Source organism: Dendrobates tinctorius, unplaced genomic scaffold (assembly GCF_039654945.1).
Source record: "Dendrobates tinctorius isolate UK_male_01 unplaced genomic scaffold, ASM3965494v1 ptg000019l, whole genome shotgun sequence".
Classification (NCBI taxonomy): domain Eukaryota; kingdom Metazoa; phylum Chordata; class Amphibia; order Anura; family Dendrobatidae; genus Dendrobates; species Dendrobates tinctorius.
The window spans coordinates 66,331,380-66,355,500 of NW_027361687.1; the positions used below are offsets into that span (position 1 = coordinate 66,331,380).

At 43.4% G+C, this 24,121-nt stretch overlaps 1 protein-coding gene across 6 annotated transcripts in view; it reads right to left on the bottom strand.

Moving 5' to 3' along the window:
- Window positions 1–15,867: 15,867 nt before the first annotated feature.
- LOC141083023 (fibrinogen-like protein 1) overlaps window positions 15,868–24,121 on the bottom strand; it is a 145,494-nt gene continuing 137,240 nt past the window's right edge. For all 6 annotated transcript variants that reach the window (XM_073567166.1, XM_073567167.1, XM_073567165.1 and 3 more), the window contains 2 exons: window positions 16,679–16,864; window positions 15,868–16,577 (listed from right to left, as the gene is read on the bottom strand). In XM_073567166.1, the coding sequence (XP_073423267.1) occupies window positions 16,276–16,577; window positions 16,679–16,864 (488 nt within the window). In that variant the 3' untranslated portion in view covers window positions 15,868–16,275. The remainder of the gene's footprint in view (window positions 16,578–16,678; window positions 16,865–24,121) is intronic.

Here is a 24,121-nt window from a genome sequence, read left to right on the forward strand (position 1 = left end):
TCTGCAGAAATTCAAAATCTCCCTTATCCTCTAGTCACTTTGGTCACAGCTGTGCCATCGAGCCTGTCACATAGCGCTCAGATATCAGTGGGCCTCACACAATCCAAAAGTGTCCAGTGTCCACAAGTGTCTGCAGAAATTCAAAATCTCCCTTATCCTCTAGTCACTTTGGTCACAGCTGTGCCATCGAGCCTGTCACATAGCGCTCAGATATTCATTGGGTCTCACACAATCCAAAAGTGTCCAGTGTCCACAAGTGTCTGCAGAAATTCAAAATCTCCCTTATCCTCTAGTCACTTTGGTCACAGCTGTGCCATCGAGCCTGTCACATAGTGCTCAGATATTCATTGGGCCTCACACAATCCAAAAGTGTCCAGTGTCCACAAGTGTGTGCAGAAATTCAAAATCTCCTTTATCCTCTAGTCACTTTGGTCACAGCTGTGCCATCGAGCCTGTCACATAGCGCTCAGATATTCATTGGGCCTCACACAATCCAAAAGTGTCCAGTGTCCACAAGTGTGTGCAGAAATTCAAAATCTCCCTTATCCTCTAGTCACTTTGGTCACAGCTGTGCCATCGAGCCTGTTACATAGCACTCAGATATCAGTGGGCCTCACACAATCCAAAAATGTCCAGTGTCCACAAGTGTCTGCAGAAATTCAAAATCTCCCTTATCCTCTAGTCACTTTGGTCACAGCTGTGCCATCGAGCCTGTCACATAGCGCTCAGATATTCATTGGGCCTCACACAATCCATAAGTGTCCAGTATCCACAAGTGTGTGCAGAAATTAAAAATCTCCCCTGTCCTATAGACACCTTGTACCTTGTTTTACATTACTATATAGTTTGTTGGATTTTGTCTACATTTCTACCAAAAATGAGGAAGGCTGGTGGAAGAGGCCGTGGAATTGGGCGGGGGCTGGCAGCCGGTAATGATGGTGTTGGTGGTGGATCTGATGGTAGTGGCAAGAGCAAAATAGGACCGAATGCAGGAGGTGCTGACCCTGCGTTATCGTCTGACTACATAAGGCCTCGAACGCTTAGTTTTCTAGGAGTTGGCAAACCGCTTTTAAAGCCAGAGCATCAGGAAAAAGTTTTGTCTTACATTGCTGACTCAGCCTCCAGCTCTATCGCCTCCTCTTCTTCAGTTGTAAAAAGTAAAAGCACTGAGTCGTCATTGGAGGCTCATGTTCATGAACCACACCTTTCCTTGTGTCCTTCACCCCAACCAAGATTGAAGGATGACGCAGGCCATACTACTGATTACTCCATGGAGCTGTTTTCACAAACCATGCCTGGATTATCAAGTGAAATGGTGAATTACCCAGGCCAAGATGAATCTGACATGGAGTGCACTGATGCACAGCCGCTGATGGATGATTCTGCTGGTACATTCACTCAGAGCACTACATTGTCCTCGCAGTGTACAGAGCCAGATTCTGACCCTGATGAGACTCAGGTGCCCCTTCCCGCACACTATACCACCATACACGGTGACACAGAGGAAGGTGCACATGACATAGAAGAGGAGGTGATGGATGACCCAGTTGTTGACCCAGATTGGCATCCATTGGGGGAAGAGGGTGCTGCTTCCAATAGCTCAGATGAGGAGCATCCACAGCAGACATCGACATCGCAACAGCTGTTATCTGGCAGGCCCGGAGCACTCCAAAGACAGGTTCCAAACATCAAAATAGTTGCTGGACAGCTTGTCCAGAGGGTCAAAAGATCACAGCGTGCTAGGCCGCAAAATGTCTGCCAAAGTAGGAAGAGTGCAGTGTGGCACTTTTTTTGAACAAAATCCTCATGATCAGGCCAAGGTTATCTGTAAGAAGTGCGCAAAGACCTTTAGCCGAGGGAAAAATCTGAAAAATTTGAATACCAGTTGCATGCTTAGACATTTAACCAGCATGCACTTGCAAGCGTGGACACAACACCAAACCTCAAGTGCCACATGTGCAACTGATCACAACGAAAGTAGTCAGCAACGCTACATTGTTTCCCCCACTGTAAGCCCACCGGTTAGCAGAGCAGCAAATGTTGACGTGTCGTTGCAAGGCCACAGCAGTCAGGGAATCCCACTGTTATATCAACGAAAGACTGATTCTAGGCCATCAGAAAGAACAACAACTCCATCACCATCATCAACCCTCTCTCAGTCCGCCCTGTCCACCGCTACTTCCACCATATGCAGCTCTCAAGTCCAGCTCACCCTCCCAGACACTATGAGTAGGTCAAGAAAGTACTCAGTCTCTCATCCGCGTACACTGGGTTTGAATGCCCACATTACCAAACTAATCTCGTTTGAGATGATGCCCTTTCGGTTGGTGGAAAGCACAGGGAACATTGGCCCACATGTCAGATTATGCCTTGCAGATCCTAAAAAGGGACCCCCGCATTGCCAAAATGATGAACGATGACGACTACTGGTTGGCCAGCATCCTGGATCCACGCTATAAAGGCAAATTACAAAACATCATGCCACAGGAGAACCTTGACCTAATATTGGCTAATAAACAAGCAACTCTGGTAAATCGGTTGCTTGAGGCATTCCCAGCACACAGCAGCGGTGATGGTTCTCACACGAGCCGTACGGGCCGGGGGCAGCTTGACAGAGGTGTTCGTGGTGCACACAGCAGAAGTGGCGTTGGAGACAGGGGTTTCATGACAATGTTGTGGACTGATTTTTCAAATACCGCTCACACAACTGGTAATACTGCATCGATGGAAAGTGACAGGAGACAGCAGTTGTCAACTATGGTTACAAACTACTTTTCCTCCCATATCGATGTTCTCCCACACAGGTCATTCCCCTTTGACTATTGGGCCGCTAAACTGGACACCTGGCCTGAATTGGCCCAGTATGCCTTACAGGAGCTCGCTTGCCCAGCTGCAAGTGTGCTATCGGAAAGAGTCTTCAGTGCAGCTGGATCAATCCTGACAGAAAAAAGGACCCGTCTGTCAACCCAAAATGTGGATGATCTAACCTTCATTAAAATGAACCATGCATGGGTTTCCAAGGATTTTGTCCCACCTTCCCCTGATGACACATAGGGTGACAGAAAAATGGCTTGCTTTGGTCCACCTCTTCCTGGGACTTCACCTATTTCGCCTTTTGCATCAGCTGAATGTCCAACATCAACATATGCCACTTTCTAAACCTCCCTAACTGTGCTGCCTCCCCCCCGATGGCCGGGGTCACCACCTAGCGCACGACACCGTGCGAGTGCCGTTGCCCTGGACAGGTGGGTAGGCCGACTCTTGGGCGCGGGCACTGGCACAGGGTCCCTCATAGTGCAATCAAGTGTCTCTGACGGTGGTGGTGCACACCCGCCGTCAGACACACCGCTGTACTATGAGGGGCCCAGTGCCAGTACCGACGCCCACGAGTGGGCCCCCCTTGCTTGGGCAGGGCCCCAGCATTTGCACTCTTTACCTCTCCCTGCTCCTCCGCTGTGTAATCTGGGCCGTCAAATCCATACTGTGCCTGACACCGTCTGAGCCTGCCTCCTGATGTATAGACATATATTTTGAATGTGTACGCTATCCATACATGTTATCCGGGGATACGGTACCCTTTCTAACCTTTGTGCAATCACGTGCAATCCATACTGGGCCTAACACCGTCTGAGCCTGCCTCCTGATGTATAGACATATATTTTGAATGTGTACGCTATCCATACATGTTATCCGGGGATACGGTACCCTTTCTAACCTTTGTGCAATCACGTGCAATCCATACTGGGCCTAACACCGTCTGAGCCTGCCTCCTGATGTATAGACATATATTTTGAATGTGTACGCTATCCATACATGTTATCCGGGGATACGGTACCCTTTCTAACCTTTGTGCAATCACGTGCAATCCATACCGGGCCTAACACCGTCTGAGCCTGCCTCCTGATGTATAGACATATATTTTGAATGTGTACGCTATCCATACATGTTATCCGGGGATACGGTACCCTTTCTAACATTTGTGGAATCACGTGCAATCCATACTGGGCCTAACACCGTCTGAGCCTGCCTCCTGATGTATAGACATATATTTTGAATGTGTACGCTATCCATACATGTTATCCGGGGATACGGTACCCTTTCTAACCTTTGTGCAATCACGTGCAATCCATACTGGGCCTAACACCGTCTGAGCCTGCCTCCTGATGTATAGACATATATTTTGAATGTGTACGCTATCCATACATGTTATCTGGGGATACGGTACCCTTTCTCACCTTTGTGCAATCACGTGTAATCCATACTGGGCGTGAGAACGGCTGGCGAGCTGTTAAGCAAGCTACAGCACCTGTGGTTTGCACACGTAAGTTTTTAATTTTTTTCAGGAATGACGGTTAGGCCTAATTCCGGAACTGCGGTTGACCTGCACTTACTGGGAAATCATCGTTCGCGGGTAATAATTGTAATCACAGATCCCCATCACTAACGTTGTTCAGCGGGTTATCTGCACCTGTAAGCGACAAACGCTGGCCTTTTCAGTGTAGCGCACATGCAGCCACGGACATGTAAGGGCATGACACACCAGTTATTGGCCAATCTCATGTGCCAGAGCCTCACGTGTCCCTCTAGTAAGCCGGACTCGGACCGCGGGGCATGACGGAGTCTCGTTCGTTAACGGAATTAAGCTTGCAATGTGTGCATCTGTTCTGTAGCTGGCATGGTTGAGGTTGCCCGTGTTGAGTCAAATTACGCAGTAGGCTCCACTCCTGGTGGTGCCCTTCTGGACATTCCTTTAAGGTTCAGCTTTGCAACCATACTGCCCACGTAAAACAAACACTTTGCCTTCATGAACGCTGTTTGGAGGGTCATGACTCGTGGGAATAACACCGCCCAATCAGTTAACCTGCTAGAGAGATCCTTCGTTGCTCCCAAGCATGACATCACACTCCCTAGGAGGAAGGTAATGCCACTGTGGCCACCGTACTCCTGGGGGCGACACAAGTGCACTGATGCCCAGCCACTGCTCGATGAATCTGCTGGTACATTGACCCAGACCACTACATTCCCCTCGCACGCTACCCGGCCTGAATCTGACCCTGATGAAACTCAGGTTACCCTTCCCATATACAGTTCCATCTTACACGATGACAAAGAGGAAGCTGCAGATGAAAGTGCAGGTTCGGCCCACCCGCCATCAGACACACCACCGTACTATCAGGGGCCCTGTGCCAGTGCCGTCGCCAATGAGTGGGCCCCCCCTGCTTGCTCAGGATCACAGCACTTGCAAGGTTGAAATACTGTGCAGTGAGATGGAAGATGGGGACGACGAGGAGTCCAGACTAGTACAGGGATTCCCTAGCGTGGAGACTTATTTCATTGTTTTCAATGTTGGGACAGCAATTTTTGGGGAGCACTATACTCTAGAGAATGATAGATGGGGCCCACCATACACTGGAACATTCCAAAGGTGGACATCAGACACTGGAGCAGCATTTACAGGGCCCATTATACACTAGAGCATTAGAAATGGGGCCCATTATGTTTGGAGCATTATTTGGGCCCATAACACAGTGGAGCTTCATCCATGGGGACCAACATATACTGTAGCATTATGTGGAGCTCATCATATACTGTTTCAAACATTATACGGGACCAATGATTCTGTATGGAGAAATAGATGGGCCTCGTCACGAGATGTAAAAGGTGAAGTATTTTTCATTGTACTATACCGCTATTTCTCTGCCGTATCGGAGCATGATGAGTTGTGGTATGTGTTAAAGGGGCGCTCTTTCGCCCAGGGCACATGAAAACCTGGAGCCAGCCCTACTTCCCCACAACTTTAGCCAAATAACCCCCATTTTTCAGTGCGTAACTTGTATTATTAAGTTAATTAATGTTGACAAGCTTAAGTAAGAAGAATTGATGCTTTTGGCATTCAAATGGGCACTGTAGGTGTGTTTCCTGTCCTCCTCTCACTGCCGACTTTTATTCCCCATTGACTTACATTGGGTTTCGTGTTTCGGGACGACCCCGACTTTTCCCTATAATCGGACGATCTTGCTCGACCCGACTTTTGGAAAAGTCGGGTTTCACGAAACGAAACTCTACCCTAAAAAAACAAAAGTCGCTTAACTCTATCTATCACTATTAATTATATGAGGGCTTGTGGGTTAAATTTTGGGCTTGTAGGGGTTCATTTAAGGGGTTAATTCGTTGTATTAAATTGCGGAGACTCCCGCTGACGTCACTGAGGCTGCAGGGAGTCCCCGTAATTTAATACAACGAACTAACCCCTTAAATGAACCCCTACAAGCCCAAAATTTAACCCACAAGCCCTCATATAATTAATAGTGATAGACATAAAAACAAAAACATGAAATGAAATGGTTAACTATATGTAAACCATGTGTCATTTCATGTCGGGCAGGAGAATGTTATACAAAAGCCGGCAAATGTGTCAGCGGCTATTCTGCAATTAAGAACTGTATGAACTAGAAATATATATATTAATGTGTCTCTATGACATGTATGAAATATATAAATATATATTTAATGTGTCTATATCTATTAAATTGTTGCTTTATTTAACCGGTCACTGTGATTTTACTGTATTTAGGAAAAAAAATTTGGGCTTTTGGTGCGATTTTTAATCGCAACTCACACATCGGGTCCGTTTGCAATCCCATTTTTTCTCGCCCCCATAGACTTGCATTGGCGAATCCGATCCGAAAATCGGTGACAATCGCAGCTTGTCTCGGTCAGAGGATCGGATGCGATAAAAAAAAAAAAAAAAAATCGCATGATGAGAGCTGCCCCATAGAATAACATGGGTTCAAATGCAATGCGATTTTTTATCGCATTGCATTCGTCCGTTTTATTCACCAGTGTGACCCCGGCCTAAACCCCCGGTACACTGCGATTGTGTTTGATCGGAGTGTGCCAGGGGTTAACGTGCTGGGGGAGGTCCATGACAGCCCCTGACACATAGTGCCGGGTATCAGCTGTGAGCGCCGCTGATCGCTATGACGTACTATCCCGTCCTTGGGAATTAAGTCCCAGGGCCCATGGATGGGATAGTACATCATATGTCAGAATGGGGTTAATGAACACATGCAGAATCACTGCCCATACAAAGAGGGGGGCGCACTTTGGGCGGAGCTGAGTTTTCGCTGTGTTCAAAGCGCAGGGATAACGCCCTGTGGAAACTCACCCTTACGGCCTGTGCACAATTTGCAGACTGTCGCAGATTTTTCTGCACAAATTTGTCAAACCTGAAGAGTTTCCCGAAGTCAGCAAAGTGAATGAGAACCCTAAGGTCTCATGCACACTTTGCTTATTTTTCCTTGCAGATTAAAATTTGGGGCCGGTATCTCCTCCGTTGTTCGAGGCTACAGGGATCTAGACCACAAACTCCTGGTTCCCCCCAGAAAAGTGCAGGTCAGCAGGAGGTGTGATGTGGCCACAATAATGAAGGCTGAAAAAGTAATCACTGCCAGGAAACGTATGGTCCATTCATCACGGACCCTCCATGCACAGCGCAGACCAAGGCAGTCACCCCAATGACTGCAGTATTATCCCACTATAAGACAAAGTGTGCACCATATGGCGGCATAATTTAGTAATGGCATAGTATTATTTCAGCTCTGATTTATAGCATTGCTTGGTTACTGGGTGGTATTAAATAGTGGTGTCATTTCAGCACTTTATTGAGGTATTATTTATGCACTCTGTGGTGGCTTTATTTAGGCACTGTCTGGTGGTATAATATATTAGTACTATTTAGGAAGAAATCAGGATGGAGCACCGGATAGTTACGCCACTGAAGTAAGACTATACAACATTGGCACAAAGCTATAATTTTAGAAATGAATAGGGAAAATGTGAATTTGGGTGGACAATATTTTGGCGTGGGGGACCCCCATTTGAAAGTTTGAACCGGGGCCCATAACTTTGTAGTTATGCCACTGATCAAGCATACAGAACTCAAGGCACAGAGTGCAAACCTGACCTATTGAACGTCTGGCAGAAACAGCTCAGTTAAGCAGCAAGGCAATCACCAGGGATAATGAACACTTAAGAGTCAGCCAGCACCTCCCAGTTTCAGATTGGATAGCGGAGCTCACACACTGACAGCTCAGGATGCCCCTGTACCAGACTGGATGACTTAGCTGTCAATAACTGCATCCCCGACACACTGAGGGGGTGGAACAGTGACACTGCCGAGTTCGAGTCCTGACAGAAGAACCTGCTTGAAGCGCTGGACTGCTTTCCTTTAGGGTGTGTGCACACGCTGCGGATCCGCAGCAGTTTTGGCCCTGCCGATCCGCAGCAGAAATGCTGTGTACAGTACCATAATATCCTATGGGAAATACAGAAAGAAATGACGTCAATTCTTTCTGCGGATTCCGCTGCGGTTTACCATCTCCTCCATTGTAGAGGTGATAAACCGGCAGGGCAAAACCGCAGGATAATCCACAGATAAACTGCAGGTCTTTTGACGTAATATTACAGCAAAGGTATATAACAGCATACTGTAAATAGATATCCGTAAATCTGTGCTGTTAAATAAGGGACAATTAAGGATCAGTTATATAACAGAGCGGGGATGTGGAAAACCACACAAAACTCGACTTCTGGATCCAAATGTTACAAAAAGGATTACTTTATTGAGGAATACGGACAGAACAGGAAAATGGGGGAGCATGTGCAGGGGACAATAAGGTGCGACAGTGCTGAAAGACGCGCCGGTCCTGACAAAAAACATACCAGACAATATCAATACATAAATAGCTGCGAACAAACAGCAATTGTAGAATTAAATTAAATGTGCCACATTAGTATAACAAATGGTAACACCTGTAAATGTATTCTCAATCTCATAATAGTGACCATAATAAAAGACTCTAGAAAAATTAGCCCATGAGACCATCCTTCTCCCAGTGCCCATTACAATTAAGTTGGCACCTCATCAAAGAGTAAACCTGAATCCTCATAATGTTTATGGAAACCAAAATTAGGGAGTGGTAGGGTAATACAATTATCATCTGTCTCAAAATATGGCTAATATAACATACATTGCCCACATGGTATCACCAAAAGGTTACAGGTAAGCACATATAGCTCCATGTGGGAAATGTATTACCCCCACAAAAAGAGTACAAAGTGAACTCCCACAGGACACTACCGTGGGGGGGAAACAAAAAGAAGAAAGAGAAGTCTCGGTGTTTACCTGTATGGGCACAGATGCGGTCGGGCAACAATGGCGGCGCGTCTCCCCGACGCGCTTTTCGGAGCAAGGCTCCGTCAGGGGGCGTGACTATGGTGTGAGTGCGAGAGTAAAAATAGCGCCGGACCGGAAGGCCTCTGACGCTTACCGGAAGTGATGCATGTGTCACCATGGCTACCCAGAAGGCAAGGTGAACGCCGCGTCATGCAGTGGGAGGCACCGGGTATTAACCCCGGTGTCCCCCACCCGCATGGAGATGCCGCGGCCACCATACACGTCGGGGCATGGCTCACATGCGTACAGGGACGCGGTCATGGCCATACAAATTATAACCTCAGGAAGGAAAACTTAGGGGAAGAATAATAGAAATAATCATAGCACATTAACCCCATATGGGCTTGTTTATAGGAGACTATAGCAATGATAACCAGATATATACATAGGAAAATATGGAATAGAGCTATTAGATGGCACATAACAAAAACACATCATAGAGGAAGCCCTAATTTGCAAAATACAACATTGTCACATACAAAATATGTATATCTCATATATTAAGAAAATAAAATATGTATGTCTCATATTTATAATAGGGACATATCATGGAAGAATTCATGATTTACAAAGTATAGCAAGGTCGTAAGCAAAATGTGTATATCTCATATATACTAAACGCATAATCAAATAACTTCAATTGGAGATAACAAGTCCCTCCTCAAGAAACTGTGAATGGTGAAAATGCTCATCCATATAATAAACTCGTATGTCCACCATGTATATCCGTATTCAGGAGACATCATTGAAAAGGCTCCAAAGTCTTCCTCACCGAAGAGATACAAATATTGAAGGAATGACATTCATCGAATCCCATCCAAGCGCACAGGACATAAATCTAAAACAATGTCAAACAGCAACCAATGTTAAAACCAAATTAAAAACAATAATAACACTGCAGCACATACACTCACTGGCCACTTTATTAGGTACACCTGTCCAACTGTGTGTTAAGACTTAATTTCTAATCAGCCAATCACATGGCGGCAACTCAGTGCATTTAGGCATGTAGACATGGTCAAGACAATCTCCTGCAGTTCAAACCGAGCATCAGTATGGGGAAGAAAGGTGATTTGAGTGCCTTTGAACGTGGCATGATTGTTGGTGCTAGAAGGGCTGGTCTGAGAATTTCAGAAACTGCTGATCTACTGGGATTTTCACGCACAACCATCTCTAGGGTTTACAGAGAATGGTCCGAAAAAGAAAAAAAATCCAGTGAGTGGCAGTTCTGTGGCCGGAAATGCCTTGTTGATGCCAGAGGTCAGAGGAGAATGGGCAGACTGGTTCGAGCTGATAGAAAGGCAACAGTGACTCAAATTGCCACCCGTTACAACCAAGGTAGGCAGAAGAGCATCTCTGAACGCACAGTGCGTCGAACTTTGAGGCAGATGGGCTACAGCAGCAGAAGACCACACTGGGTACCACTCCTCTCAGCTAAGAACAGGAAACTGAGGCTACAATTTGCACAAGCTCATCGAAATTGGACAGTAGAAGATTGGAAAAACGTTGCCTGGTCTGATGAGTCTCGATTTCTGCTGCGACATTCGGATGGTAGGGTCAGAATTTGGCGTAAACAACATGAAAGCATGGATCCATCCTGCCTTGTATCAACGGTTCAGGCTGGTGGTGGTGGTGTCATGGTGTGGGGAATTTTTTCTGGGCACTCTTTGGGCCCCTTGGTACCAATTGAGCATCGTTGCAACGCCACAGCCTACCTGAGTATTGTTGCTGACCATGTCCATCCCTTTATGACCACAATGTACCCAACATCTGATGGCTACTTTCAGCAGGATAATGCGCCATGTCATAAAGCTCGAATCATCTCAGATTGGTTTCTTGAACATGACAATGAGTTTACTGTACTCAAATGGCCTCCTCAGTCACCAGATCTCAATCCAATAGAGCATCTTTGGGATGTGGTGGAACGGGAGATTCGCATCAGGGATGTGCAGCCGACAAATCTGCGCCAACTGTGTGATGCCATCATGTCAATATGGTCCAAAATCTCTGAGGAATGCTTCCAGCACCTTGTTGAATCTCTGCCACGAAGAATTGAGGCAGTTCTGAAGGCAAAAGGGGTCCAACCCCTTACTAGCATGGTGTACCTAATAAAGTGGCCAGTGAGTGTATGTCCGCCGCAACATTGCCCATCGAGGAAAGGATATCACAAGAATGGATAAGACAGATTTTCATTCAACCCATGTGGATGAACCGTGCTCAGGGCCCAGATCCACCGTGTCTCTTTTTGGGCAAGGCGTTGGTGGATTTGGGGATACGGGGTAGGAGAATATCCCATGTCGATTCCCCTTACTTTAAGGCCTTTGCAGTTACAATTGTGAAAGGATTTAAAGTGTCTCGGGAGTGTTTTCAACACATGTAAATCTGTTTCATTGGCCTCTTTCATTCCTCATTGAAAGAGGAATTTGAGGATCAGGCTAGAGATATGAAGATCCGCTTCTCCAAAAGGGGATACAGTAACCGATCCATTAAAAGGGCCTATTTACGGGCCAAATATAGTGATAGGAATGTCCTTTTGTATAAATCAAGAGATGTACCAGTTAAATCAGATGTAGTGAGGTTCATTACCAACTTCAATACTCGATCAGAGCAGATGCGGAACATTTAAAAAAAAAAATCATGGGCAATTTTAAAGACGGACCCGGTGATTGCTAAAATTATCCCCGACACACCACAAATCACGTTCAGGAGGGCCAAAAATCATTTAGTACGAAGCCACTATGTCGGGGATCCCCCTAGGTCCTTTCTAGATACTTTTACTCGCAATAGAAGCGGTGGTAGTGCCGCCTGTGGTCATTATGTAGCATGTTCCAATATGGTGAGAGAGGACACATTTGTGGACTCCTCAGGCCATAAGGTATATAAGATCAAAGAAATCTATTACGTGTATGTCTCGGAATGTGGTCTACTATGCCACATGTCCCTATTCTCTAATCTATGTGGGGCTGACCACTCGACAACTCAAGATTAGGGTCAGGGAACAAGTTCTAGGCATAGACGCCGCAGCGAATGAAACAGATTTACATGTGTTGAAAACACTCCCGAGACACTTTAAAACCTTTCACGATTGTAACAGCAAAGGCCTTAAAGTAAGGGGAATCGACATGGTGGATTTGGGGATACGGGGTGGGAGAATATCCCAACGCCTTGCCCAAAAAGAGACACGGTGGATCTGGGCCCTGAACACGGTTCATCCACAAGGGTTGAATGAAAATCTGTCTTATGTTCCATTCTTGTGATATCCTTTCCTCGATGGGCAATGTTGCGGCGGACATATGTGCTGCAGTGTTATTGTTTTTAATTTGGTTTTAACATTGGTTGTTGTTTGACATTGTTTTAGATTTATGTCCTGTGCGCTTGGATGGGATTCGATGAATGTCATTCCTTCAATATTTGTATCTCTTCGGCGAGGAAGACTTTGGAGCCTTTTCAATGATGTCTCCTGAATACGGATATACATGGTGGACATACGAGTTTATTATATGGATGAGCATTTTCACCATTCACAGTTTCTTGAGGAGGGACTTGTTATCTCCAATTGAAGTTATCTGATTATGCATTTAGTATATATGAGATATACACATTTTGTTTACAACATTGCTATACTTTGTAAATCATGAATTCTTCTATGATGTGTCCCTGTTATAAATATGAGACATACATATTATTAAAATATGAGATATACATATTTTGTATGTGACAATGTTATATTTTGCAAATTAGGGCTTCCTCTATGATGTGTTTGTTACATGCCATCTAATAGCTTAAGTCCATATTTTCCTATGTATATATCTGGTTATCATTGCTATAGTCTCCTATAAACAAGCCCATATGTGGTTAATGTGCTATGATTATTTCTATTATTCTTCCCCTAAGTTTTCCTTCCTGAGGTTATGATTTGTATGGCCATGACACCGTCCCTGTACGCATATGAGCCATGCCCCGACGTGTATGGTGGCCGCGGCGTCTCCATGTGGGTGAGGGACACTGGGGTTAATACCCGGTGCCTCCCACTGCATGACGCGATGTTCACCTTGCGTTCTGGGTAGCCATGGTGACACATGCATCACTTCCGGTACGCGTCAGAGGCCTTCCGGTACGGTGCTATTTTTACTCTCGCCCTCACACCATAGTCACGCCCCCTGACGAAGGAGCCTCGCTCCTAAACGCGCGTCAGGGAGACGTGTCGCCATTTTTGCCTGACGCATCGGTGCCCATACAGGTAAACACCGAGACTTCTCTTTCTTCTTTTTGTTTCCCCCCCCCCCGGTAATGTCCTGTGGGAGTTTACTTTGTACTCTCTTTTTGTGGGGGTAATGCATTTCCCACATGGAGCTATATGTGCTTACCTGTAACCTTTTGGTGATACCATGTGGGCAATGTATGTTATATTAGCCATATTTTGAGACAGGTGATAATCGTATTACCCTACCACCCCCTAATTTTGGTTTCCATAAACATTATGAGGATTCAGGTTTACTCTTTGATGAGGTGCCAACTTAATTGTAATGGGCACTGGGAGAAGGATGGTCTCATGGGCTAATTTTTCTAGAGTCTTTTATTATGGTCACTATTATGAGATTGAGAATACATTTACAGGTGTTACCATATGTTATACTAATGTGGCACATTTAATTTAATTCTACAATTGCTGTTTGTTCGCAGCTATTTATGCATTGATATTGTCTGGTATGTTTTTTGTCAGGACCGGCACGTCTTTCAGCACTGTCGCACCTTATTGTCCCCCTGCACATGCTCCCCCATTTTCCCTGTTCTGTTCGTATTCCTCAATAAAGTAATCCTTTTTGTAACATTTGGATCCAGAAGTCATGTTTTGTGTGGTTTTCCACATACCCGCTCTAGGTCTTTTGATGTGCGGATTTTGCAAAATCCGCGCAGATCAATCTACAGCGTGTGCACACACCCTTACTTTGCTATTGTGTGCAATGGCAGAGTCGGGGTCAAAGCTCCAACTGTGTTGGGAGAATACCAACGGTGAACTAGAATTACTTTATTTCCAGATGCCTCTGTTAGTCCTTTCACATTGCAGTCAATTTCCATGTTTAAGTGTTAATTTTTTTCCTCATGTTCTTCCCAGAGTCATAACTTTTTTTTCTGTTCACACAGATATTTGAGGGCTTGTTTTTGTTGTGACAAGTTATACTTTTGAATGACACCATTCATTTTACCACATAGTGTATTGGAAAAGAAAAAAAGAAAAAAAAGTAACAAGTTACAGTTAGGGAGAAACTGCAAAAAACGCAATTTCCAAGACACGTAAAGTTTTCATTTTGCAGTTGGAGCTGTGTGATGGCTTATTTTTTGTGGGGAGAGAAAATTTTAACAGTCAGGTTATTTTTATATTTTGATAGCTTAGACTTATGAATGTGGAGATGCCATGTCTATTTTTTAGTGGAGGGAAAGCAGGGGTGATTTGATTTTTTTTGATTTTTTAAAGATTTTTTTTTTACTTTTCACTGAAAGCAGTGACAAACCTCCTGCTGAAGGCAAAAAGCTGAAAAGTGCATTGGGTGTACACTATACAGGAGTGGGATCTAGACACTTAGTGAGTATGACTCATGCATTATGCATGAGCACTTGATTTCTGAAGGACAAACAGTAGTGCATATGATTTGTTTCTGCTGATGATTAACCAGTATAGTTTTAAAATGGATCAAGTCACTACATCTATACAGTAATGACCCAATGTATATATGGGATATCCATCAGCAATGTTTGATGCACAACTGCTTAATACACTCTTTTGGATACAAGAGTTTGATGTGACCCTTTACCTTTTTCTTTTTGTGCATTTTTGCACATGTGCATGATCTATTCTATGGTACATTTATGCAAATTGAAATACCTGCACTTTCTATTAGTAATAGTGATCAGCTACTACATTTACCTGCAAGGATTCATACATATTGTGCACTATGCAGAAATATAAGTTCTTCATGTACTAGCACCTTATATATTTATTTTTTAAATCAGTCCGAATATAGGACATAATATAATAGTTAAAGTATGATCCATTATTATGTGCAATAATGTTCAATTCCCACTAGTTATACATTTTAGTTTTTCTGATAGTGTCTTCTGTCTGTATGCATTAAAAAAAAAAAAAAAAAAATATGTCCTTTTTGTAAATCCGATGTCATCACCTGGTCATCAATAAAGATTTATTATACTTTATATCACTTGAACTATTTGGACTTTTTGGTTAAATTTTCTTGTTTTTTTCTACATTAGAGTATCTGCCAAACCTGATAATATCTGAGTGTGGCAGATATTAACTTAATGTGTATTGGGGAATTAAGGCTTAAACAATAGGAGGTGTCGACATCACACTGGCCCACTGGGGTCTTGCTGTGCACAACGCCAAGAGAAGGGAAAAAAGTGAATGTCCATAGCAGGCGCTCCACCTACACGACTGAGAAAGATCAGCCATCAACAGAAACGACGAGCAGATCATGCACACAAAAAAAAAAAAAAAAGCAGGATCTCTGAATGATTTGAAGTTTAAGAGACCTTTCTGATTGTACTTTAAAAGTGATTTTATGTCAGCAAAGTTTATTATTTCTTCATACCTAAAGAAGGAACCAGACCAGGCCCAAAACACTTATTTTATTGCATTCAAAAACAAAGTGTATCGGTGCCCATACAGAACCTGCACAATCCACTTGTCAGTATAAACACTTATTAAACTGGTGGACTACAACCAATGAGTCCCGATATAGCAGTTACTATATCATAGCAAGAATCAACTTTGCTACATAAAACTCAGTGGTTGCAGCTCCCTTTTATTGGTAACTGGTCAAAGGGAATTGATTGGGAATATATTAGCTGGTCAGCCTCAAACCTACCAAAGCCCAAACCAAATACCTAAACCAATTATCACCCAGACAGGCACATTTTACTTTAATTTTATACTGATTTAATAAAATCAAGCCAGACAGTTACAGAATAGAAAGAAATTAATGCCCCAAGTTAGCTATTCCAAACATAATAGTATATCTCTAATGGTGAATCAAGAACATTTTACTGGATTTCAAGGACTCTGAAAACTTCCACGATGACCACGACACAGAAGTACTCCTGTATCGATGTCTTGGTGCCGCGTGCCAAACGCCATTCAGATTTGCCAGTCCGCAGGCGTTAAACCACCAGCCTGCTTGGTATTGGTCACTGCAGCTCTGATACTTGATGTCAGTAGTACCACATACTGGGTGACACTTGTCATGGTAATTATCCCAAGTGCTGAAATAACTACCATGCTGGTTGCTTCCGGCAATGTTTGGAAGTCCAAGAAAACCATCTCCTACAATGGAAAATATAGAAAATATTCAAAGTCTTTGACAGTTTTTTTTAATGTATAATATTTGGTATTCCCAATTTTTATGGAATTCTGGAACTGCTCACCTGCTGTACCCGAATAATTTGCTGCTGACAATTTATAGAATTTGTTAGCCTCCCCTATGCTAAAGGATCTGTATTCTGCATAGGCTTCATTCCCATCAAAGTCCCCCAGGATGATGTGTAGTTTGGAGGGTCTTTGTGTCTGGTGGGTTAGGGCATAAATGTGCTCCAGTCCAAGCCAATGCTCACCTTTAAAAAAAAAATAAAAAAATAAAAAAAAAAAAATTGTAGAACAGGGTTGACATCTAACCATAGGTGACCAACATCAAAAAGAATTTTTACACCTACAATAGAAAATATAGACAATGATGGCATGGTCTACAAGACACTTGTGTTTAATGGACAACAACTGCTGATGAGAAATAGCTTCTTGAAGTTTGTGAATTTTTCAGGGTGTTAAAAAAATGCAACACTTTTAGCATAAAGCATATTTTATAGCATTAAAAGTCTATTAAGAGTTTTAAAACATTGGTCCTATCTCACAAAAAAAAGTTTGTAAAAGCTTTGAGAAGCCTCAAAAATTGCGTCGCAACTCAGTTGCTCCAAAATTTTGCAGCTTTTGGTGTTTTCAGGCCAATTTCTCCCCAGCTCTATCCAAATCGGCAAAGATGGTAAAATGTTGCTGGACTAGGGAGCGGCATAGGAGTATCACTACAGCTCATAATTCATGACAAGCTGTAGTGTTCCCTACACCAGGACTTTCACTCCCCTAACTTGAGTAAAGTTCCTAGTACAGTGCACACCTCTTCATGAATCAGGAGCATCTAACTCCATTACGCCCCCTCATTAAGATCAGTGAGAAAAATCACTGACCTTGATTAATCAGGGCTGCTATGCTTCCCTGAGAAGTTGTAGCTTGTGTCTTAAAGATTTTTTAAGCCTTTTGAAGAAGGTACACAGAAATGTTTTGGGATTTTTCATTGAATTGTATTCTATACTAAAACAAACAATACAAAAAAATAAATAATGGGCTGAGGTTTATGATTTAACTTGTGGCATGATTCAATGTTCTAATTTGCCACATATATACTGCCTATATATGCATACAGGCGAGTTGTGTATAAAAATGTCTCAGTTTATTAGACTGAGTTTTGGAGAGACTTTACAGCATCATAAAGAGTTATTTGATTCATGTCAAAAATTAATTACAAATTTATTGGCCAAAGTTGAGCAATTCTGGTGAATTACCATATATACTTGAGTATAAGCCGACCTGAGTACAAGCAGACCCTCCTAATTTTGCCACAAAAGAAACTGGGAAACCTTGACTCTAGTATAAGCCTAGGGTGGAAAAATGCAGCAGCTACTGGTAAGTTTCAAAAATAAAAATGGATACCAATAAAAGAAAAATAGAGACATCAGTAGGTTAAATGTTTTTTGAATATCCATATTGAATCAGGAGCCCCATATAATGCTCCATACAGTCCATGATGGCCCCATAAGATGCTCCATACAAAATACTCCCCATATAAATGCTCCACAAAAGGTTATTAATGGCCCCATAAGATGTTCCATAAAGGTTATGGCCCCATAAAATGCTCCATAGATTATGCCCCATATGCTGCTGCAATCCAAAAAATCCCAGCCAGGACAGGAACCCTACTGAAGATAAAAGGGCGGTACCTCTCCCTCGCTTCAGTTGGTTTACAGAGCATGAGAGGCCCCCGGCTTAGTTCACCTGGTAAAACTATCACCACATTACATCTAACTAAAAAAACAACACCCAAACTATAGTGCACACCAAAGGAGTGATAAGGGGGGGGGGGGGGAATACACAGGTGCCATCATGGGCTCCGGAAAAAACGGCTACCGGTAAGTAACCTTGGTGTTTTCCCGTCTCCCATGATGGCACACGAGACTTTTGTAGAATAAGACACCATTAGGGAGGGACCACCGCTTGCAGCACCCTTCTACCAAAGGTTAGGTCAGTAGAGGAAGATAGATCAAGTTGGTAGTGCTTAAAAAAGGTTGAAGGTGAGGACCAAGTAGCGGCTTTACAAATTTGTTCAATCGATACCTCAGCCTTCTCTGCCCAGTAGGTAGCCACAGCTCTGGTGGAGTGAGCCTTGATGCCTTCTGGAACCAGAGCACCACTTGCATAGTAGGATAACATAATGGCCTCCCTGATCCATCTGGCAATGGTACTCTTAGCTACCCCATGCCCTTTTCTACTACCCTGAAAGGCTACAAAAAGGGGCTGATCTTTACTCCACTGACTAGTTATTGATATATACACTGTAATATGGCCCTCCTTACATCTAATGTATGGAACTTTTGCTCCCTAGGGTTTCTAGGATTATTACAGAAAGACGGCAAGGAGATTTCTCGAGTTCTATGAAACTTTTGGACTACCTTGGGGAGGTAGGCCGGGTCTGGTCTTAGAACCACTCCGTCATCCAAGATCTGCGTATATGGAGGGTATATATATATATATATCTATCTTGCAGGTCGCTCACTCTACGGGCCGATGTTAAGGCTACCAGTAACAGTTTTAAGTGAGTAATTTTGGCGACAGTTCTAATAATGCTTCAAAGGGATCCTTGGTTAAAGCCTCTAAGACTAGGTTGAGGTCCCAGGGTGGCATCTTTGGGATAATGACCGGCCTGGACCTGCCACAAGACTTTATGAACCAGGACACCCACCTATTGGCTGCTAGGTTGCAGTTATAAAAAACAAATCTGAACTGAGAAAGTAAGTTAATGTGTATGCACAATGTAAGTGCATATTAACACATGACCATTAACCAGAGAAAACAAAAAGCAAAAAACACAAATATCCTGAACTAAAAAGTAAAAAATATACTGCAAATAATGCATAAAGGTAGTAATAATAATAAGGGTATTTAGTAAACATAATTTATCAAAATAATGTACAAGCCATCCCACCATGTCACGGCAACCCTTGTGGGACAGTCCCTACTCTAGTATTTAAAACCTTTTCACTTGCCAAGTGACGTGAATGTGAATAAGGATCGAGCGGCTGAACCACTAGTAACAGCTTAGGCCAGACTGGATGGCTTTCCCAGCTCAGAAAAACTGAACTTACTTTCTCAGTTCATATTTGTTTTTTATTCATTTCATTGTGCATATATGGGTGTGACCGCCCTTTTTCTGAGCTGGGAAAGCCATCCAGTCTGGCCTAAGCTGTTACCAGTGGTTCAGCCGCTCGATCCTTATTCACATTCACGTCACTTGGCAAGTGAAAAGGTTTTAAATACTAGAGTAGGGACTGTCCCACAAGGGTTGCCATGACGTGGCGGGATGGCTTGTACATTATTTTGATCAAAATTATGTTTACTAAATACCCTTATTATTATTACTACCTTTATGCATTTGCAGTATATTTTTTACTTTTTAGTTCAGGATATTTGTGTTTTTTGCTTTTTGTTTTCTTAGGTTGCAGTTATATAGGGCCCCCAGAGCTGAGACTTGGGTTAGCCACTAACACCCTCAAAATCCAAGTTGCAGCCCAGACTGTAGGAATTCTAGAATAGGTCCCACTGGAGCTACATCCCCTAAAGGTTCCCCCAGGAAGTTATTCCATGTTCTACCGTAGATTTGGGATGTTATAGGTTTCCTACTTTTCAACAGGGTGGAGACTAACCCTGGAGAGAATCCCTGGCGACTCAGTAGCGCCCTCTCAAAATTTCAGGCTGCTAGATGGAAGCCCTTCACCTGAGAGTGGACCACTGGTCCCTGGGAAAGCAGGTCAGAACCTCTGGTAATATCCATGGATCTGTCACTGACATGAGTCTCAGAAGGGAGAACCAAGGCCTCCTCGGCCAAAATGGAGCTATGAGAATTATTCTCGCTCGATCCTCCCCGATTTTCCGGACCACTACTGGGATCATTGTTATCGGGGTGGAATGCATAGGCCAGGGTAAACTTCCATGGTATTTGTAGGGCATCTACTGCGAAGGGGTTTTCTCTTTGATTTAGTGAGCAGAAATTCCTGACCTTTCTGTTGCTTGCGGTGGCGAACAGGTCTATTTCTGGTTTGCCCCAGGCACCATTCCCCCTGTCTTAGGTGCCTGTGACTCAGGAAGTCTGCCTGTGTATTCTCTACCCCCTTTACATGCAGTGCTGTGATGGATAACAGATGTTGTTCTGCTAATTGGAAAAGTAGATCTGATATTTCCATGAGGCCCCGAGATCTCGTTCCCCCCTGGTGGTTGATGTAGGCTACCACTGCCTGATTGTCCATCATGACTCGAGTGTGGCAGCCCCGAAGCAAGAGGAGAAAATGTTTCATGGCTTTTTCTACTGTGCATAGTTCTTTCGTTTGAACCGTGATCCTTTTCTAGCGAGGACCAGGTTCCCTGTATGGAGTGGGATCTTAGGTGTGCTCCCCATCCCGTGGTACTCACATCGGTTGTGATGTAGTCGACTGGTTTTTGCCACGGAACACGGCCTGTTAGATGCTTTTCTACAGTCCACCAGAGCAGGGAATCTTACAGCCACTGAGAGACATAGTTCACCCTCTAAATGCCCTTTCAATTGTTTCTGTGCTAACAGAACTTCCCACTGTAGTTGTCTTAAGTGGTACTGTGCCCACGCTACCACGGGTATGCATGATGTCAACGAGCCTAAAAAGGGACATTGCATTTGTCAGTGTCATAGCTGGCCTTTGTATTGCTGTGTGAACTAGGCCCCTTATCTTGGTTACCTTGTTCTCTGGTAAGAGGCAGCGTTGTCGCTTGGAGTCCAGTATTAACCCTAGGAAGGATTGCACCCTTACAGGTGTTAATCTTGACTTGGGGATGTTTACTATCCATCCTAGTCCTACTAAGGTTGATATCACTTCCTTCACTTGGCGTGTGCAGTGGGTCTCCGACCTCCCTACGACAAGAAAGTCGTCCAGGTATGGGACGATCACTATGTCCGGGTGTTAAGGGGAGAATATATGGCACATGAATATATACAAGAATCAAAACTGTACCACTATATAGTGGCTTTGTAGAATATTAGGATCATGTTGCTTTAAGATACTTCTGGCTTTCTGCTGAATTATTTCTGTGCATGACCCACCTAGGCTTCATATAATACCGCAATACTGGGTGGATCGGGTGGATCGGGCTAAAGAACAATACTTATGTACACGGTGATTATGTAGCATATGGGAGCAGTAAACGGTAACCCAGAAATGTACATAATGATTGTGTAGCGACCTGGGAAAAGCAAATAGTAACTGGAAACATGTCCATGATGTAACTGATGATGTAGCTCAAATTCTGTTATAAAAGCTGTACACGTTTGATTAAAGACGGAGAAGAATCATACTGACACGATACACCTTGTCTTGTGTATTCTTTTCTCCGTGCACGTAAAATCTCTACCAAAGATCCAATTTGGCCACAGACAATTAAGACGGGCCACACCCTAGTGCGGCAGAATCAACAGTTGGCGCCCATCGTGGGGCTCAGGACGATACCAGATGATCACAGCCGCAACAAAATCTCCCCCAGGACGGACGTCTTTCCAGCAGGACAAGGCTGCAGCTCGAGACCTGGTGAGAAAATATATCATCTTACCTACCCTTCTGTATTCACGTCCGGCTGGGAGGAGATAGTTGGCTGTCTTCTCTGAACCCTTAAACTGACCACGTTTGAAAGTCCTGAGCCTACGGACCCGGTCAGGTATATAATTCCTTAATTGTCTGTGTGTATTATCCGGTCTAACCAATTCGGAGGGTGTATCTAGAATCCATCTAGTATCTGATAAAAAACTATTTCATACTGCACTAGAGCTACTAGAAACAAAACAGAGCAGAGTACAAAAGGGGTGTTCACACTGGGTTATCACCCTGGTTCCGACCTTAGAAGGTCGAAGAAGTTAAGGAAAGAGGTGATTACTAAATTTTCCCCCCTCTGCTGAAATATCAACCACCTATCTAGAGGTGATTACCACTATTTACTATACCTAAAGTGACAAAAAGCCCAGCCCTAGTTGCCTTGGTAACAAAAGAACAGTGAAAGGGATAAGGAATACATTCATAATAGTTTTTTTTTATGTTTGAAGTATTGATGCATTGTTGTGACACGCCTGTCCGCAGCTCTCATATTGAATATACTGCCATACTGGTTAGACTGCTATTTCAGCTGCATTTCCTGAATGCAAAGTGTTTAACAATCACGCTACATTATCTGTATTCAGTCCGGAGGATATAAAATATAGAGTGTAATAAGTTGTTTTATAGTATACACACAGTAACCCTTCAAGCATATTTATAATTACGGTAATCTAAAAGTTTAATTGTCTGCCTTATCTGCTTTGCCTCTCTGCTTTGCTGTTTTGGTTGTTTGCATACGTGATTGTTACCTCAGCCAGCCTGAAAAGGAAAAAAATATAGATAGGGAGACGTACTGAGCAAATTCACTGTCACTCTGCTTCCGGTCCTGCTCTCGGCTTGACCGATGATCGCAGAAGTCTGAACTGTGTCTCTCCCAGTGGGCAAGTGGGAGTAGGGGCTTGATTACTCTCAGTGATTTTCCAACCTCTAAGTGGTTGGTGACTTCTTGCGGGTTTCCCACCGGACATCATCTGGCTAAGATGATGGTGTTTTAGCTGCAGCATAGGTTCATAAGTTATATGGGTGGAAGGGTAATTTCAATTACCGTGTTGATGTGACTGAGTGATTGCTCTCTCCCTGAAAAGTATGGTTTGCCCAGGTGTAGATTTTTCACCTCTACAAATCAGGCTGGCATATGGATAGGTAAATTGCGAATTGTTTTGGTGTCAAGGATTCGCAGTATTTGATGTCAGTACCAGTTTTAAATTCATTGTCTTTTGTAGTGTGTATAATTTGCAGGAGGCGTACTAGCATGTGGTTAAAATTTTTGAATGCATTCTATGTGTGTATATATATATATATGTTGTGAAATTAGAGAATTGGATAAACTGGTTTTGTTCTGCATACTATAATTATAAGGTTAGTTGGTTCAGGTAGAAAGAGAATTACTTGAATGGTAATTGCTTGATTTGTACAGATATCTCTGTGAGATCCGAGGTCTATTGTTACTTGTTAGTTATTGTTTTACTAATGTCACTACATTTCTCTATGAGATGGTTTTCTTTGAAATGTTTTAGAGCGAAAGTTTTGAGGAAACAGAAATTTTAACAATTTATAAGGTATTTTTATACTACACAGTTTCTGGATACACAAGATTTGTGAAATACTCTGGTGTTAGTTGTTGGTTAATTCCCTATATTACTGTGTTCAAGATAGCTAGACATGACTATGTTCACTGAAGACCCCTTTACTCGGACATAAGGAGTACATACAGCTTTTACAGTCACATATCCAACTGTTCATAACCCCGTGAGAATTTGTTTCAAGACGCCCACATACATATGTTTTTCAGATATACTCAGAATTCAGATGATAGAATGGGTGGGAGCGGTCAGTCAATATCTATAAGACAGATATGACCCATAGTGGAGTGAGAAA